The sequence below is a fragment of the Lagopus leucura genome, unplaced genomic scaffold, assembly GCF_019238085.1.
Source record: "Lagopus leucura isolate 7727_CA_CO unplaced genomic scaffold, USGS_WTPT01 Super-Scaffold_1, whole genome shotgun sequence".
NCBI classification, from domain to species: domain Eukaryota; kingdom Metazoa; phylum Chordata; class Aves; order Galliformes; family Phasianidae; genus Lagopus; species Lagopus leucura.
The window spans coordinates 27,311,864-27,330,057 of record NW_024962250.1 but is presented as its reverse complement, the minus strand read 5'-3'; the positions used below and the strand labels follow the sequence as shown (position 1 = coordinate 27,330,057).

General features: G+C 39.9%; 1 protein-coding gene across 3 annotated transcripts in view; it reads left to right on the top strand.

Moving 5' to 3' along the window:
• The window catches only part of CCDC88C (coiled-coil domain containing 88C), an 86,956-nt gene extending 71,314 nt beyond the window's left edge, over positions 1-15,642 (top strand). For 2 of the 3 annotated variants that reach the window (XM_042881419.1, XM_042881586.1), the window contains 10 exons: positions 1,702-1,888; positions 2,127-2,272; positions 2,998-3,087; positions 4,461-4,702; positions 8,433-8,615; positions 9,024-9,092; positions 9,866-9,934; positions 10,667-10,968; positions 11,899-12,114; positions 13,328-15,642. In XM_042881419.1, coding sequence (XP_042737353.1) covers positions 1,702-1,888; positions 2,127-2,272; positions 2,998-3,087; positions 4,461-4,702; positions 8,433-8,615; positions 9,024-9,092; positions 9,866-9,934; positions 10,667-10,968; positions 11,899-12,114; positions 13,328-14,344 — 2,521 coding nt within the window. In that variant the 3' untranslated portion in view covers positions 14,345-15,642. The remainder of the gene's footprint in view (positions 1-1,701; positions 1,889-2,126; positions 2,273-2,997; positions 3,088-4,460; positions 4,703-8,432; positions 8,616-9,023; positions 9,093-9,865; positions 9,935-10,666; positions 10,969-11,898; positions 12,115-13,327) is intronic. The other variant, XM_042881509.1, reaches the window with a different exon arrangement.
• Positions 15,643-18,194: the final 2,552 nt, after the last annotated feature.

The following is an 18,194-nucleotide window of genomic DNA, read 5'->3' as shown; positions in this document are numbered from 1 at the left end:
AAATACTTTCATTAATGCATCTGTTATTTTTTTTTCTCAGTTCAGTCTTGTAATTTGTTCATTTTGTTTAACTTCAGATTATCAGCTTTGTGGATACTGTGAACAAAACAAAAGGTGCTTCATATATGGTCTCATTCTGGGACTTCTGCTTGTTAAAAATATGCCTCCACCTGTGATCCTGCTCACAAATCTTTCTGTACTGAGTTGTTTCCAGCACCTGTCTTTAAGCAGGACTACAAATACCCAAAGCTCTCAGAGTTGTTTGAAATGGTCCCTACTCATTTTTTTTTCCCCTTAGGAAAAACTTCATCGTGTCTTTTTTACAGTGTGCTTTAGTTATGGAAGTTAATGTAGCTGTTTCTTTTCTGTAGCCAAAAAAGCTGCTATTTGTTAGTAGTCTAAAAAAAACTTAATCCTTGTTATTAATAATGGAGTTAGTGATTCATGTGATCGCTGTGTGACTGTGAACTCATACCAAACTATTGTTGAGGTAGCATCCAAAAGTAACGTAATGCAACAGTGGAATGAGCAGCTATTTGTCCTAGACCTTATGATGTTAAGTGATATGCTTTTATTTGGAGTATTCAGGGTCTATCTTTGGAGAGGGGTGATCTGATTATAGCCCAGAAGAATGATCATGGTGGCATTGAAGATAGGCATTGGCATATTCTTCACTGAGACAGTGGTTGGGCTCTAGAATAGTCTCCCCAGGGCAGCCTCAAGCTGCCAAAGTTCAAGAAGTGTCTGGACAGTGCTCTCAGAATTGAGTTTTTGGATGGTCCATTTTGGAGCTTGGACTTGATGATCCTTATGGTGGGTCCCTTACAACTTGAGATATTCTATGATCCTACAGTTCCTGCTCAGTTCTCACTGTTAGAACCACTTCAGTCTCACTGCTAAAAGGCCTTTTGAGAAATAAGTTTGTTACAAATAAGGCTCCAAGGTTTCAAGTTCAAACAGCGTTAGATTTAATCATGTTTAAACATTACACCTTCAGTTCAATCACAAAAGCTTTGTATGTTGTCTGAGTTTAATGTACCCTCGTACACTGCTGAGCTCTGCAAACACTGTTTCCTTGAGCCTTCTGGTTTCAATCCAGTTTCTCTAGGAACAAGGAAATACGTTGCAAAATGTTATTTACAGTGCTGAAAGAGAGGAAGACGTAGCTGTCTGTCAGCAGGTACAGAATGTAACCATTTTCATTTATCTGCTCCTTTAATTTTATGCCTTTGTGAGTAGTACGCATTTTTAGATTTACCAAAAGGTACAAAGGAATGCCATATTCTCATTTACAGCATTACAATGTCACATCTGTGTTCATATAACACATGCTTATATTTCATGCATCAGGGAAAAAAAAAACAAAAACAGAAGTTGTGTTAGTACTCTTATGCCAGATAGAGCTGCCTATATATCAAGATGCTCTTAAATACATCCTGCCTCAGAAATTTATGATGTGCTTCTTACCCAATGGATGAACAGCATATTTATTTGTTGTCTATTTTCTTTTAATCCAACAGAAGATTAAAAACATTTTATAATGCTATTATAACTTTTTTTTTTTGTGACAAGAATAAAAATGTCTTCAGTAGTCATTAGAACTTAACATTTGATTTGGCGCATGCTTAAAATGTAGTCTTTGAATGTGAGGCACTTTGTATGAAATGTTCTTCACAAGCCTGCTGGCTTTTTCATGTTTAGGGTGAATTTCTTGCACAACCAATTAAAGGCAGAATATGAAGGGCTGCATTCACACACTAAAGAACTGAAAACTTCCTTGAACAACTCTCAGCTGGAGCTGAACCGTTGGCAGGCTCGCTATGATGAGCTGAAAGAACAGCACCAGTCCATGGATATCTCTCTGACCAAGCTGGATAACCACTGTGAGGTGAGTAGCAATAAGTAGGTACATTGCTGGATTGGTGTAAGAGAGCATCCATTGTTTGAAATTTCTGGTAAATGTATAGAAAGTCAAGCTATGTGTTTATAACAGTATGCCCATATATACTCTAGAGTTGATCTGTTTGTATCTTAGGTTGCTCTGCTCTTGTGTTAGCTTGATTGCATTGCTGCTCCAGAGAAGTCAAGTATAGGGTAGAAATTCATCTGTCTGTCTTGTTCAATAGCTGCTGTCACGTCTCAAGGGAAATCTGGAAGAAGAGAATCATCATCTTCTAAGTCAAATTCAGATGCTGAACCAGCAGAATCAGATGTTACTGGAGCAGAACATGGAGAACAAGGATCAGTATCATGAAGAACAGAAACAGTACATGTAAGGAAAAGAGTTTTGAATTGTGAACCCTGAAAAAGTGTTTTAGACAACTGTAGAATACTAATCATCTATTAGAAGAAGAAGGGAGAGCAGAAGGTTGACTGATCTACTTGATACCTACCTAGAAAAGGAAATATTCAGAAGATTTTCCATAATGGGAATATGCTACAGAATTTCTTTGTATTGCCTTACACAGAAGTACAGATAGCTCTTTTCAAATAATGCGAATGAATCCATGTGGAGAACTTAGCTGTAAAAGCTGGAATGCTAAAACAAGCTTCTCAAAGAAATCTGAAGAACCTGAGAAAGAGCTGCGTTGCAGCAGGAGTCTAGTCTTACTAATTTTGTGTTTCAGTTTCCTAAGTAAGGCTGTGTCTGTCAGTGATTTGTCAGTGGACTGTAAATAAGATTGAACAATCAGCAAATAATATATAATATATATATGTATATATTTTCCTAACATCCACTGGCCAAAAAAAGCTACATTAGTTGTTACTGAGTAATGTAACTTAAATCTACTGTTGTTCTTTCACCTTCCGTGTTTATTGCACAAAAGTCACTCACTAGCAAGCTACACAGATTATTGTACTTTTCTGTATAGTGAGTGAGCTCAGTAGCATTCTGAAGCTTATGTGACAGGAGGATATTTCATTCTCTTTGCTCTCTTTGGCCTTTTGTGTTTGATTTCATACAGATAATTCAGAATATGCTTTTTCTTATCATAGTGATAAACTAAATGCCTTAAAGAGACACAAGGAAAAACTTGAAGAGAAAATAATGGATCAGTACAAGTTTTATGATCCCACTCCAAAAAAGTAAGTGCTGTTTGGATTCAGTTTTGCTGTTGATGTACAGATCTGTGAGGATGAGAAAGGTCTCTCCGTAGTGGGAGACAATTGGAATTTCATCTGAAGTGAGGACAAAATATCATCTCCACTGCTCTCTTTGGGAATGGTTTGCAGACTGAACTTAAAAGCCCTGATCTAACTTGTGTTAATAGAGAGTACAGTGCCTCACGTGGGGTTCTGTCTCTTAGTACTGGAATCTGAAACAGTACTAACTATAAAAGAGGCACTTTGCCCTGCTCAGTGTGACGGCCTTGAGAAGTGCACGCTCATCCTTCCACCTTTGAGAAGGTGGAATTTCTTCTGGGATTGTTTTGTTTTAAATCTGCATGGCAGCACAGTAGTTAAATTAAGGAGCTCCAAAGTTCTGTGATGACTTATGCCCATAACTAAAAGCAGCAAAAGTATATCAGAAGGTACAAATTTCTCTGCTCTTAATTCAGAAAACAGAATTCCAACAGAAATATGCATGCATTTTTCCAAGAACTGTAGTGGATGAAACTTAAGTGAAATAATGTACACAGATGTGCAGAAGATATCCTTCATGTGTTTTTTGTAGAAAGGGAAGAAAGGACTACAGGAGAGACTAAGAAGCTTCAATATTGATAGATCATTTAGTGTTAGTGCTAAAACAATGCTGAGCTGCTGGCCAGGTTCTTGCTTTAGCCTCAGAATATGTAAGTTGTTGCCACAACAGCTCTGAATAGATGGACGATATGAGATCCTGATGAATAATGTTTGGTGATGTGTATATAGCTCCTGCTGGGGGACGGTTTTACACAAAACAGTCTCTTGCCTTTGTTTTGAAACTGCTTCATGACCAGCACTGGATTTGTGTCCCAGACAAGTTCAGGGACTCCGTATACTCAACAAAGCAGCAGCAGCAGAAGTTTCATGAGCTTCTGTTTCGCAGGATATGAGCTGTCCATCAGGGAGAAAAGGCTTGCTTAATAACAAAAAAGAGACAAGCTAATTCCACCTACGTAGGTCAAACTGATACTGATACTGGGAAAAAATTCTTACAGCAGTTTTCATTTCTTCAGTTTTTGGACTTTTGCTGTTGTAGAGCTTTTCTCAGAGTTGAAATGACTTGTGTAGGCCCATGTGTGTAATTTAGATTTCTAGCAGAGGGAAACGTTTGTTTTTCTCGTATCTCTCATACTGAAGAAATATTTCTGTAAAATAATTTAAACTTCAGGAGAGAATTCTAAAAGTTCATGCTCCATCTTTCCAACCGGTTCATGACAACAAAAAATAAGAATGTAGCTTGGTGGCTTTAGCACAGCTGTAAACTTCTTCATGTAGTGTTTTTTGAATCCTGTTCCCTAAACCTCATTTATTAGGAAAAACCACTGGATTGGAGCCAGAGCCTTAGTCAAACTAATCAAGCCAAAGAAGGAGTCTACAAGGGAGCGGTTGAAGCCAGCAGCAGAGAGTCCTCTATGGCATTCTGAATCCCCAGAGACAGTAAACTCTCCATCTGCCTCACAAAAACTGAAATATCAACAAGAATCTCAGGATAATACTTCTCAAGGGTCAAACTCTGTGGAAGAAAGAGAGAACCCTGGAGGTTCTGCAACTAAAGGTATGCAATGCACAGCCCAATTTTATGAGCCAAACAGGTTTTTGATGTTTTTTTTTTTAGTTATTTTTCTTAAGATATATTGATACTGCATCACATAGTTTTAAATCTTTTTTTTTTTTTTAGTAAACTAGTGTTTGATTTGTTTCTTTTATCTGCTTCTTTTCCCTTCAGCTTTTGTACAGTTTCATAGTTGATCTAAGTGTGTTGTATATTACTGAGTAAGTTGATGAAAAGTTTTCACGGGGACTTTGCGACAGATCAGTTTAAAGCTGATCCATGTAATTTTATGGTCATATTTATTAACATCTGTTCAGGTAGACAAGGCTGGTCCTACAGCCACTGCCAGGAGATGGCGCACATGCAAAAGAAATCATGTAGAAAATGCTTTTTTATGGTAGTATTATTTTGGAGGATGATGCAATGAGTTGACTTGGGATCAAATTAATTTCTTAATGTAAAAAGATGAAATAATTTTTGAAACATTAAAAGGAATAAGAAAGACAAAATGATCTCTCTGGCAGTTACTTTCTGCAGTAGATCAGCTATTCCTAGTGACAGGGAATTTAGAAGACAGCTCCTCAAAATAAATACACTGTAGTCTTTATTGAAGAAAATACAGAAACAAATTTTACTTATTCTATTGAGATCACTTTTTTCAGGTTCTGTGTATAGTTTTTTGTCCTAGAAGCAATTTTGAACTTAATTTTTATGTAGTATTTCCTGCATCACGGCTGGGAGGTGCAGGAGACAGAAGGGGATGAGCCAAGGAATATAGTTGCTGCTACAGACTACTACAAGTATCTGTTTGTTAGTTTTTGTTTTGATTGGTTTTATGTTTCTTCTCCTTTCTTGGAGTCCTTTGATTCGCCTAAAATAGTGCAAGTTCCAAACCATCCACGTGGTTCTGGGAAATGCTAGAAGTTTGTAGTCTGCATCTGAAGTTCAGCCTGGAAATTTGGGGTTGGATTTCTAATAAAAAAGCCTTCACCAAGTGCTGGAGGTAAAATCAAGAGTGAAGCCCCAGAGACTTTAAGTGAAACATGCTTATTTTGAGATGATGAGCACCAGTACTAAAGCCTAGAAAACATCTAGGAGATCTGAGTATATAATCACCAAGGAGCATGCAGACCTGTCTGATTGTTGTCTTTTAATTAAAACATTGAGGGGGTTCTAACAGTTATTTCTTAATGAAGTTGCTTATGTTTTATGTATATTTCTTAATCTGTGCATTAAGATGAGTCAGATTAACTGTGGTTAATTATGCATTAATCTGAGTCCTCTAAATAGATGTTAGTCTTTGTTTATCCTTTGTCATTTCTTACTGGTTGTGCAGTGTTTAATCTGTTTTAAGACACTTAAGCTTTACGTACATGGGCTTTTTTCACTTTTTTTTTTCTTCTTCTTTTTGGGATACCTGGGTGATTACAATTTAGCTGTGCAGCGCAGAAAGATTGCCTTTTTGAGAAGCAAAAGCAAGGATAAAGAAAAGTCTCCTAAGTCTCCATCGAATCACCAGTCTCTCTCTAGTCGGCTCCGGTTCTGGTCTTCTTCCGACATCCCGCCCTCTCCCAATGAGCCTTTTTCTTTCTCGGAATTGGGAGATATCTAACACCTTTTCTTTAGTATTTATCTTCATTTACTTCTGACAAACATTTTAAACCCACGTGCCTTAAAAGAACACACACCTTGATAGAAACACTCAGCATGCCTTTACAGTACTCTAAATACAAGCACAGATTAGTGAACGTGGACTTAAGTTTTCCTGTAGAAGATGAATCACTTTTGCACACTGGATCATTTCTTCAATGCAGCACAATTTTAGGGGACCTCATGGCATACAGTTTGCGTATGTATATTGGCTGTGGTGCATGTTATAAGTAAGTGAAGTTGCTGTGCGCTTGGATATTTCCTTGCAGTCACGTACTTGCGTCGTGTCCAGTTGAAGTGTTGAACTGATTGCTGCTGCTTTGCTTTCTGCAATGTTACAGACCTACTAAAATGCAAATATAATATGTAACCAGTTTCGAAACTTGGAGAGTTTTCCAATACTTTGCACAACTAATTGCTAATAATGGCATTTTTTTAACATCATTGTCTTCTTATAGGTAGCCTAACTTTGAATATAGAGTGGAAGCTACTGGGAGAATTCTTCCCATAAAGTGTCTTAAAGTTTGCATCCTAATCTGCTGTTTACGGAGTTCATAGAGCTGTGAAATTAATCTTGAATTGAGTAGAAAGTTTAAATCTTTGCTGTTTCTGTCTTGAGAGATGTTTTTCGGAAAAGTAGATTTGTTCTCTTAATGTTGGAAATAACCTTCATCATGGATTTGTTGCCTAGAATTCTTACTGCCTGGTAGTCATTAGCTGGTAACTTCTGAAATGAACCAATGGCTTCCATCCCTGCTCTGTATTAAGAGAGGGAGGTGTGTGCAGCACAGGCAATGTGCTGTGATACATGAGAAGCTCAGCAGAAACCCAGAGGATCTGTCTCATCTCCTTTCTCACTCCTAGAAGTGATACAACCAAGGGCAGTGGCGCAGAAGCTTCTTGCTGCCCAGTTAGGGATTTCTTAGTGTCTTTGTCAAGGGCAATTAATAATTCTGGCATCTGTGAAAGATGTTAAGTGCATTTTTCAAGTCAGTTAGAAATGTGGTTTTGCATGCCAAACTTTAGCCAGTAGTTGCCCCAGTAAGAGTGCCATCAACTTCAATTCTAAGAGAAAGTGCAGACCCCGTGCTATGGAGCCCACACAGACTGTGGGATAAAACTTTTTTTTCTGAAGCAAGTTTCCAGGAGTCATCTGATATGACAGTAACTTGGTCTGCTTTCTCTAATACAGCTTTGCTGCTACTCTGTGCTTTGAACTGTTTCTTGTCTGTGAGTTTATTTTGACCGCTGCAATCTGCTGTGTTTTCAGCTTTTAATTGCAATCAGTTAAGCACATATTCCTTAAAAATGTATGAGAAGCTCAAACCTTGCATCTTATTAAAGCTGTTTCCTGTAGTTAATGCCCTAAATTTTGTTCTGTTTTGCGGGTGCCTTAAAGTGTTACAAGAAATGAAGTGACCTACATCATTACTAGGAAAGATGTTGCCAGCTTTCTGAATTTAAGTAATATTCTAGCAGGTAGTTTTTGTGTTTTCTTGCTAAGATCCCACGAATTCCACCTAAAAGGCACTGCAGCAGAGCATTGCAAGAGCAGCAGTTTTAACCTTGAAGGGACCGTGCTGTTACTACAGTAAAGATCTAAACCTGAAAGCAGTTAGCTTAGTGTGCAAATCACAATAGTTAATTTCCAAATCGATGTATTTTCCTTTTGAACAAGTCACTCCATCCTTATTCTCTTTTGTTACTGAAATGCTTATAAAATGTACCTGTAAGGAATAACGTTATGGGGATTTCACACCTCAGTTATTTTTTCTGCATTCAAGTCTTTGATCCTTTTCTTCCTCATTTCACAGTAACTTCTGCATGTATAATACCAACCCTCCCACTGGCACTAAACAGCCCTTGTCACTCCCACACTTTACAGAGAGCACACATGATTGAAAAACTGGTGGCAGAAATTTGTTGTTCAGTACAAAACTGGTTATGGGAAAGCTTGCAAACGTCGCTCCTCTGTTGTGCAGTTTCTTTGTGCCTGCTTGTCCTGTTTGTATGAGAAGGTAAATATGCATCTCCTAATGCTGTTTTTCAATGACTCGTTTTATTTCTCTTTCTCCCCCCTCAGTGCTAACAGATCTGAAGCAAAAGAGGAGTTCCCATCATGGGAGCAGCAGTGATACTGTTGAAATCTCAGCAGACTCTGAGACCAAACACTCTTGTGTGGAGCTGGGTCCCAGGACTTGCTCAACCTCAGCTATTCACCTGCACACTTCCACCCCCATCTCCAGGGTCCCAAGCAGACCGAAAGGTGTGCTCTGCGTTTGATCTACCAGCTGTTTGTACAAGTCAGGCGACTTTTTTGTTCTTGAGTAAATCTTGGCTTCTACTGACATTCACATAAAAAAAACCAGCACAAATCTTTTCACTCTGACTTCATCTGTTTAATTGATCAAATCCAGAGTTTTCTTACTCTTAATGCCATCAACTCCACAGACCACATTTTGTTGTTAGTCGGTTGTACCATGGTTATCTGCCAGTGACTCATAGCAGTGGTTAGAAATTGGCTGCTGTTCCTGTATTGGCTCTAAAATCCACTTGATCATCTCAACTTTTTACATTGCTAGAATCTGTTAGAGACTGACCTAGAGGATTGATCTTCTTGTGTTTAATACTGCATTTCAACTTCTGTGTTCTGACTAATTTGTGTTCTTTTTAGGCTATAACTCTGAAGATAATCTATGTGAACAGTCCCCTGAGGTAGAGTTTGTGAGCACCAGACAGCATGGTAAGACTGTAGCATACAGAAGTGCTCTAAGACCTCTATATTAAGGCTTCTTTTATTTACACCCATGTGAGCTATCCTCAAACATTTTAGTTAAATGTTGTAGGATCAGTGCAGTAATGCAAAACTGTTTGGGGATTTTGGGTCTAAACATTTATTTTTTTTCTTTTGAGAAGCTTTTAGTGGATGTTTTCCTAAAATGAATTTTCAGAAGTAATGCTGACATTGAAACAAAATTGCTTTGCCTCAACAGCAGACACTTTAATGCATCCTGTACCTATTTGTTGCTGATCTTTCTGAACAGTGTTGTAAGGAAGTAGATCAAAAAATGAATTTATATATGTATATATAGAGCGGAAAGGGAGAATACATGGTGGAAATGGTCTAACAGCAGCACTGCCTGCTCAAAGATTTGCAGAAGACTTAATTTGCAAGCTGCTTACCAGCTTCCTCCAAAGAAATGAGCTGAGAGACAGCTTACGATATGAACTTATTCAATATTTGTGTTAATTTGTTTATAGTTGTTGTAAAAGTATGTTTTTTTGGTGCAAAAAATAAAAGTGAGAAAAATGAAGTCATCCTGAGCAACTTGACTTGAAAAATGGGAATGATTTCTACTTCGTCTAGACTTTGTTCATCCTCTGTATATCATGTTGTTAATGTTTTCAGAGTGACTCGGTTGTACAGGTCCTATTTTCAGAAGGCAGACTGCACCCAGCTATTGTAGAAAAGCAAAAGAACTTCAGTTTGTTAAAGGCTTGTTTCCTGTTTTTCAGTGTCCAGACCAAGCAGTCTAGAGAGCAGCAGAAATGCATCCAGCAGTAGTTCACCACTCAATTTGAAAGGTAAAGCTTTTACAGCTGAGTTCTAACAAACAGGAAGTGAAATTACATGAAATTGTGTGCAAAGTGCTGTTTTCCTTCCAATTAAACTTGAAGACTGTTTTGAAATTTAATGATTATACAATCTGGACATGGCTGTCTTGGGAATCAAAACACTACTGGCAAGAAGTATTTTTCTAAGACTGATTCTGGCAAGTGGTGGCTTTTAAGGCAGGCAGTCTAGGTTTGCCTCAGTCTGACTGGCATCATATTGTGGGAAGTAACAGGCTACTCTTCACATTCTTTTTACAGCAACAAATCTCTGCTCTTCTTCCTCTACACAGCTTGTATAAGTAATCAGTGCACTCTGACTTGCTAAAATTCTGAGTCTTTGAAGGGTAGATGAGATCAAGTATTGTGGAAAATTCCACTTTTAGCTTTCCCACTGCCAGGTTTTGGCACTCAGATCACATAGTCATGACTGAGAGATCAAATGGCGCAGAGGTGGTAAAGAGGCCTCCCGGATTAACTATATTACTCCTGTTCTTTGGGCGAGTAGCTGTGCTTGGTTAGCATAGGGACTCAAAGAAAATAAGACGTTTACTAATCCTGATTTTTTTATGAGTTGTGGGAAGAGCAAGTAGTGACAGCAATGCCACCTAGTCTGTGTGGAAATAGCCCTATGTCGTAATGTTCCTACCTCAGTAGATCTGTTGAACAAAGGGAAAAATCATCGTATTCATGATTTTTTTGCAGGTTCCTTAGATCATATTCATGGTAGAACTGAGAGCCTCAGCAGTGAAGATACGGTGCTGAGCAGAGAGGTGCCAGCCTTGCTCCGAGACCGCTATCCCTTTCACTCTGCTTCTGCCATCGTAGACCCTAGCAGCAGATATGAGTCCTCCTTCCACAGGAATGGTTCGATCTCTTATGATATACCTCAGAAGAGTGCTCCATCTCAGTCTTACACGGGCAGGCAGCGCTCTGCATCACCTGGCAGTGAGATGGTAACCTTGGAAGAGTTCCTGGAAGAGAGCAACAGGCTATCTCCACCAAGTGTAAGTACTTCTTGGTGCCACTAACCTGCTCAAAGCTGATTGAGGGGCATAAAGGCATAGGAAAACCAGGAAAAGAAGATCCTTGTTTGTAAGTGTGAAACTTCCAGAGAACTGTGAATTTTGCATATTGAAACTTGAAAGTTAACTAGTTAATAACAATTAAGATTAATTTTACGCAGCGCTTGTTCATTTATTCTGCTGTGTTGGCTGTGGCAAGTAATACAGATAACTCACTGCAAGTATTGTGTATTGAACTGGGGCTTTTTAAAAGCAAATACTTGTTTTGAGTTTTTGTATTATATCATCAGTTTTGAATTCCAGCTATTCTTCCCTGTGGATGGATAAGTTTTCTGTGATTTTTAGCTGTTAAATATAATTGGAAATGAGATCTAACGGTAGTTTTCAATAGAGAATGGAGTTAGGAAATTGTCTCCTGATCTGAAAAGGCCATCATGGCATTGATAATATTTTTCTTGCTAAAGGAAATTTCCATTGCCTTCACCATGCTGACACTGTTCTGTTGGTTCAGCCACTGCAAGAATATGCTACGCTGTAAGGTGCTTGGCCAGAGAAAGGAGGCTTTTTTTTTTATGGTATTTGTTTACTGCTCAGGTACACTGTAGAGTAGTGAAATGGTGCAGTGTTAAGCATATTAATATCTTAAGAACAGTTCCCTGGAAATGTAAGTGAACGGGTGTTTCTGTTTAATGAATGCCTTGGTAACAGTGTTGAAATCAGCAGAGCTGTACTGTTCTGTGACATCAGTAAATTCTTGTCCTTGAAGTTTCAGAGCAATACTTAAATATGCCTCTCGTTCTTTAGTTATAATAATTTTCATAGCTTTTAGACATGTTTAAAATTTGATTTTTATTGTCTATGACTACTTGACCACATCTCCGTTTTCACCCTGTCATCCTTGTTCCTTTTCAGCATCGACGCAGTTTAGATGAGAGTGAAATGATTTCATTGCACCAATTTCTGTTAGAAGCTGATGCACTGTATCCCTCTTGCTACACCCTATGTCCTTCCCTCCGTCAGGAGCCTTCGCAGTCGCTCGAATCACTCCTCATTCATTCATGTCCTGACTGCATGAGAGACAGAACAGACAGGGGAAATAGGAGATCCACTTCACTGTATATCCCCAGGGTATCCATTGTTCTTGCTATGAAGGCAACAGCTTCCAACTTACCACAGCTTTTGCTAGCATATTAATACCTATAAAAGCATATTGTAACTCTCAGCTGTTACTTAAAGACTAAGGCTGCCAGATTACTTGCATTACTTGCTCATAAAGTATTTCCACTGCTTGTTCATAAACACATGTTTTTGGAGAATGAGTAATTCTGTAATATTAATGTGCACAACAGCAGTTCGAAGTGAAGTAAAAATGACCTTAACACTGTAACATTTAGTTGAGCATAGAAATCTTCCAGCTGCATTTCAACTGCTATTCCTGTTGATAGTGTTCCCTTGCAGCAGATGAGTTTTGTAACTGGAAGAAATGGTTGGAACTTTATTTAAATGAATAGATTAAGCTTTAACATGCTCCCTAGAGAAGAGTGAAGAAATATTTATCCTGAGCATGTGTCAGTGCATTTTTCATGAAGACAGCATGTGCTTTAAATATTATGAGTATGCCTCATACTAATAGTCCAGTGACAGCTGATCAAACATGACCATTTTTTATTTGCATGGACCATCCCCATGAAATATGCAATACTCATTTTCTTCTACTGCCAGGTTAATTGTCTGACTTGAAATTTGCAAGTGAGGAAAAGCAATCATTTTTCTGTTTAGTAATGCACGTTTCATTACGTAGTACGTGCACCTTTTAACATATGTAGCATATTGACTGGGAGAGGTGAGGAAATCCGAGGCAAAAGCAATGAAATTTTCTTATGTCGCTAGCAAGGTTTTTTTTTTCTTTTTGTGTCTGTGATATCACAGAGTATTACCCAGAGGAACTGTATTCTGGAAAGTGACAGAACATCATGGATATTGCTGAAACCAATAGAAGATTTCAATCTTTTCAACAATAGTGTTACAGTGATAGTGGCTGATGTGATAGGAAGCAAAAAAGCTGCTGCCCAGGTTGCTAGTGAAGTGAAAAGTCTTCAGATTTATGACAATTAGCCTGGCAAGTTAGGCTGTCACAATTACTTACGATGAGCATGTTATCCCTTTATTTGAATTTATATCCATTGTAAGCATTTGTGTCTTCTATTCCACACTTAAATATAAAATCTGTGGTTTTGAGTCTCTTGAAATAAGTGAGAAGGAAGATTGAATGAAAAGCTTTTCTTGTTTCTTTGCACAGAAGGTGTTGTCATTAATGTAACACATGCTCATTTTTTCACAGGACACCTCCAGTAACAGAGAGGATTTGCTGAGTGATTATTTTAAGAAAGCAAATGAGCCTTCAGCTATTGGGATCCCACTGGTTCAACCGTCAAGAAAGGAGGCTGCCAAGATGATGCCCGCTGGTCACGTTGCTCCAGCTGTAAAGATGGCTGTCACTGGTGAAGAAGGAAGAACAGCTAAGCCTGGAAATTACATGAAGCCGAACCTCAGACAAGTCGAACCTGAGCCTCTGGCAAATTCCCAGGGCCCCCTGAAGCCTCCTCATATGCCACAGCAGCAATCCACCAGTGCTGTGCGGCAGACAGCACAGCCACAGCAGCCTGGGTCGGTCGGCAGGAGGAGTACCTCACTGAGCAGGGCGTTCAGCTTAGCATCTGCAGATCTCCTCAGAGCCACCGGCCCAGAGGCGTATAGGCAGGAGAGCCCTCAGAAGTCAGTAGGAGACTTGCGTGGGGGCAGGGATGCTGTCTGTCAGTCTTCAAGAGCTTCTGTACCAACAAGCTCTCAGGCAACCTTAAGAGAGAGGCCCCAGTCAGCGAAGATGGCAGGTTCCGTGCAAGGTGTTGATTCTCGCTGTCGGCAGCTTGATGCAAGGCGCCTTTCCCTGGCCCCACCAAAAGATGAGAGGCCGCTCTCCTTCCACCAATTTTCTGCCTCACCTACCGCATCCACCAGCAGTCTGAACGTGCAGCAACAGGAGCGAGTGAACCCTGGGCAACACTACGCACCCACACCACACACTCCCTCTAAAACTAAGCCTAAGCCAGCCCCTCGTACTGGGGAGGTGGCCACAGTGGGCTCTGCCAGAGCTGTTTCCACCAGCACTGAGGGAAATACTTCCCTAGGGCAAAGCCAGGGTGATGTCCTGCTTACCAAGTGCCAGGGCAAGCTGCCAGATGGCAGCTGTGGGGCTTTGGAGGAGCCTGTGAGAGGAAGCAGCTCCAGCAGCACTCCTGGGTCTTCAGACCCCCAGGGGGATCAGCAGACAGTTTGGTATGAGTATGGCTGCGTGTAACCTGTGGGTACAGCTTGTAGTATATATGTTTGGCACTGCTGATGTTAGGTAGTCCTTGTCTAGACACTGTGCCAGGTCTTGAAAGACATCACCTGCATGCTGATCTGAATGTTCTCCGGGTACTGTTTTCTTGTTGGACAAAGTATGATTAAGAAAAGTAAGGAGCAAACTCCCAGTCCATCTTTTGACACTGTTGTGCCTGAAATGAAATGCTTGACCCAATCCCACAGCAAACTTGGGACCTGATTCTCACAAATGCTGAGCGTTTCCATCTGCAGAAGAAGCTTAGCAGGGTCCTCTGTCATTGCTGCACTGTGCACCCCTCCTACCTGCATTAAAGAAGAGTTTCACAGGTAATTCACACACGTGCTGGAACCAGCTCCGCCATTAATAAATAACTTAAACCATATTGAAAAGGTCATACAAAGGCCAAACTTCTTCCCAGAAGACATAACCAGATACTTGGCTTAAGTAGCTTGAAGAGAAAGCTGAAGAGCAAAAGCGTGTGGCTTTAACCATGAATTTGTTAAAATCAGTTCTCTTTGCCACAGCCACATTTTATAGAGGTAACGCGTAGAATTCAAGGCTCGTATCCTAACCTTTCCCACTGGGGTTGTATAAACAGAGAAGGGCTGGTGTTACCACCCCACTGCCTTCCCTATGTAGCTGCAGCTCAGTGGATCCTTGTCTCTGAAAGCCAAGTGGTGCTGCTTTTTGAAATTTTTATGCAAACACTGGAACTAATGCAGCCTTTTCAGGGGAGATGTCGTTTGAATTGTAAGAGTGACATCTCGTGTACAAAAGTGACTTGTAAGTATGTATATAAGGAGCTCAAGTATTGTATAGGAATGCTGTGTAAATTGTATTATTACATCTGTGTGCGTGGCACCCCACATCCTAAATGAAATGTGGGACTCCATCTTAGAAATCTGTTTGTCTCCAAGAACTTTGCTCAAAATAGAAAGCAAAATAATTTTATATACACGTGAAATATATACTTTTAAATCTATTTATGCCCAGGAAAGTTCCTTGTATGTTTCTTTCCAGAGTGTCATCAGTTGCTTATGTATATATGATGAAATGCATATCTTTAATTCTGTTTCATGTTTGTAAAGCTGTTTTTCTTAAAATAGAATAAATCCTCCCTTTCCCCCCAGTAATATTTGTTTTTCTGGTTCTGATTTAATCTAGTGAAAACTAAAATTGATTCAGCTAGGGATGTTTTTGTTATCTGGTTTGTAGTAATCCCATTCTGGAAACGACAAAATTGTTTATAATAAAGATTAAAATAATACACATTGATGTTGTACTGTTTTTATCCTTGGAAAATATACCAAGATCACAGTGTTGGATGAAGCTCTGTTTGCAATGTTTTGTGTAAGCCTTAGCACTGATTCATGTCTCTGAGCAGCAGAGTTGCATTTGTTTTTATAATGTTGCCAAAGAAGGCATATCAGAAATCTTAGTTTAATTGTAACCTTATTGCTGAAGACTTCAGGAGGAGGAATGATGCAAATTAAGTGTCTTCTAGGTAGACAGACCATCAGACTTGTAAGCTTCCCTGATGGCTTCAGACCGCACCAAGCATGCTTCCATTTTGACCAAGTGTGCATTTGTGCAGTGCTTCATGCTTAGCTAATCTCAGGATACCTTACAAAAGTGAGAAATTATTCATCTTTGAATGTGAAGACAATAGCAAAAGGAACTTCCTGCCTTCTCTGCTACTTTAATTGCAAACCAAAGTTTAGTTACAGTGTTAAAATGATGTGTTGTAGAGCAATCTACTTTTAACATAGAGCGTTCTTGGTAATCTAAAATCTTCTTCCAGAGGTTCCCTGTTAAATTCACTTCTCGGCCTGCTCACCGGTGGTGAAAGACAGGTGTTTCTCTGGTTTCAGCTCCTTGGTAGAGATGTGCACCTGGTTGCCAGCAGGCTGGAACGGATCTGTGAGCTGTCAGTTATTGCTGATGCAATTTGCTGTAAATATCTGCCTGATCGCTTAAACCTTAATTGCCACTTTTATAATCATTGCCAATTATTTATTTCCTCAGCCCTAGTGAGTTTGAATAAAAACGATACTTATGTAGTACTTTTAAAATATGGGGTGGTTTTAAACATGGACTTCATAACGCAGATCAACTGGTCGTTAATATTGAAGCCACCTCTGGCTCCTTGAAGCATGTGGCGTTGAGGCCTTGGGGCTCCCAAGAGCATGAAGGAAAGTTTTGTCACAGGAGACTGTTCCGCTGTGACAAATGGTGGTGTTTTGCAGTCAGCTCACAGTAACTAACAGTTTTAACTGTTCGTTGATGCCTTGGTGCCTCCCAGGTGGTGTGAGAAGACGGGAGCAGCTGGGAAGGGGTTTCTCTGGAAGAGAGAAGTGGCAGAGGCAGAGCTGCCCAAACACCACAGGGTTCTTGCTTCAAGAAGAAAAGGGGAATGATCGTGAAATGGTGACGGCCTGGTGTGCTGAGCTTTGGGAAGTGGGGACACCTCTGCACAGGAGCCTGAAGCTGTGCCAGACTGCCCCAGCTCTGGGTGGAAAGCACAAGGCAGCTGATGCCTGCTGGATGGGGAGTGCTGACTGCCTGCGCTGAGTAGTGCCTCAAATGGTTCTCAGTATAACAATTTGAGTAATGGTGTTTGATAATGGAGTGTCTCAGTCCACATATGCAGGTTGTGAAGCCTGTATATCCCATTTTCTATTAAATGTTTGAAAACGTTTGATGCATGTTTGAAGGGGAGCCCGCTCAGGAAGACACCAGTAGTGAATGGCTTTCTGAGAAAGGCTGGGGTCTGTGCTGTTTGCAATGCCCCCTTCTCTGAAGTCAGCACAACTCTTTAATGTGAGGAAACAAGCTGCATGACAACAGTATCTGCCTGAAGTAAGAGAAACAGCTGCTGTGCAAAATACTTGGGGGAGTCCCATGTTCTAAGGTATATTCTTATCAAGAAATCTGAAGCCCATATCCTTCATAGAGGATGGAAGGTGGTTATGGAAACCACCTTCCTATCAGATATTCTTCAGCTGGTTGAGAAGGAAAGAAAGCTTTCCTGATCTCAGTTAATTGGGATCCAGACATGAAGTTGCCAGAAGACAAATAATAGAATTTATTATAAAATTTGTTGAAGAGTGTCTAGCTTAGAAAAAATGATACATCACTCGTATGTGCTGTGGCCAGAAATCATTTCTGATCATCCAGATGTTTGGGTTATAAGTTCAGCCAGAGGTGAACGACTTGATGGGAGATGAAAGAAATGCTGTAGGAATTGCTGATTCCTATGCGATGACCCATGGCTGGTGGGTTGAGTGGGTGGGGAGAGGGCGAGAGATCAACAAAACCTTGTGCTGCTGAACCTGAATCCAGCTGGGACAGGGGCGTTTGAATTGTGGTTTTGAATTCTTGGATGAAAAAAATTAAAAGTTGAGTTGTGGTAAGCTTCACAAAAAGATGTTTTATAATAATATATTTTATATTTAATAATTGCTTCCCTACCCATGAAACATCAGGTCCTGGTGGCACAGTGGAAAACTGGGAATGTTGTTACAGGTCACCCATACTGGGCAGAATTAACCTGACCTAGTAGTGCAGTGTGAATTACCAAAAATAACAGATTAATTTCTCATTGCTGTAATGGAGAGATAGATTACTGCACTGTGGAGGTCTGTCTTTGAAGCTGGTACTAGGGGCTGTCATGAGGACAGAGAGAGTGGCATCTGCTGGAAAACAGTAAGAAATTTACTATGAATTAAGGAAGCGCTGACAGGAGATGAAGATAACAGAGAAGCTATGGCAAGTTTTGCAGAACTGAATGGTGTTTTTCCAGGCACAACGATTTCTCTGAATG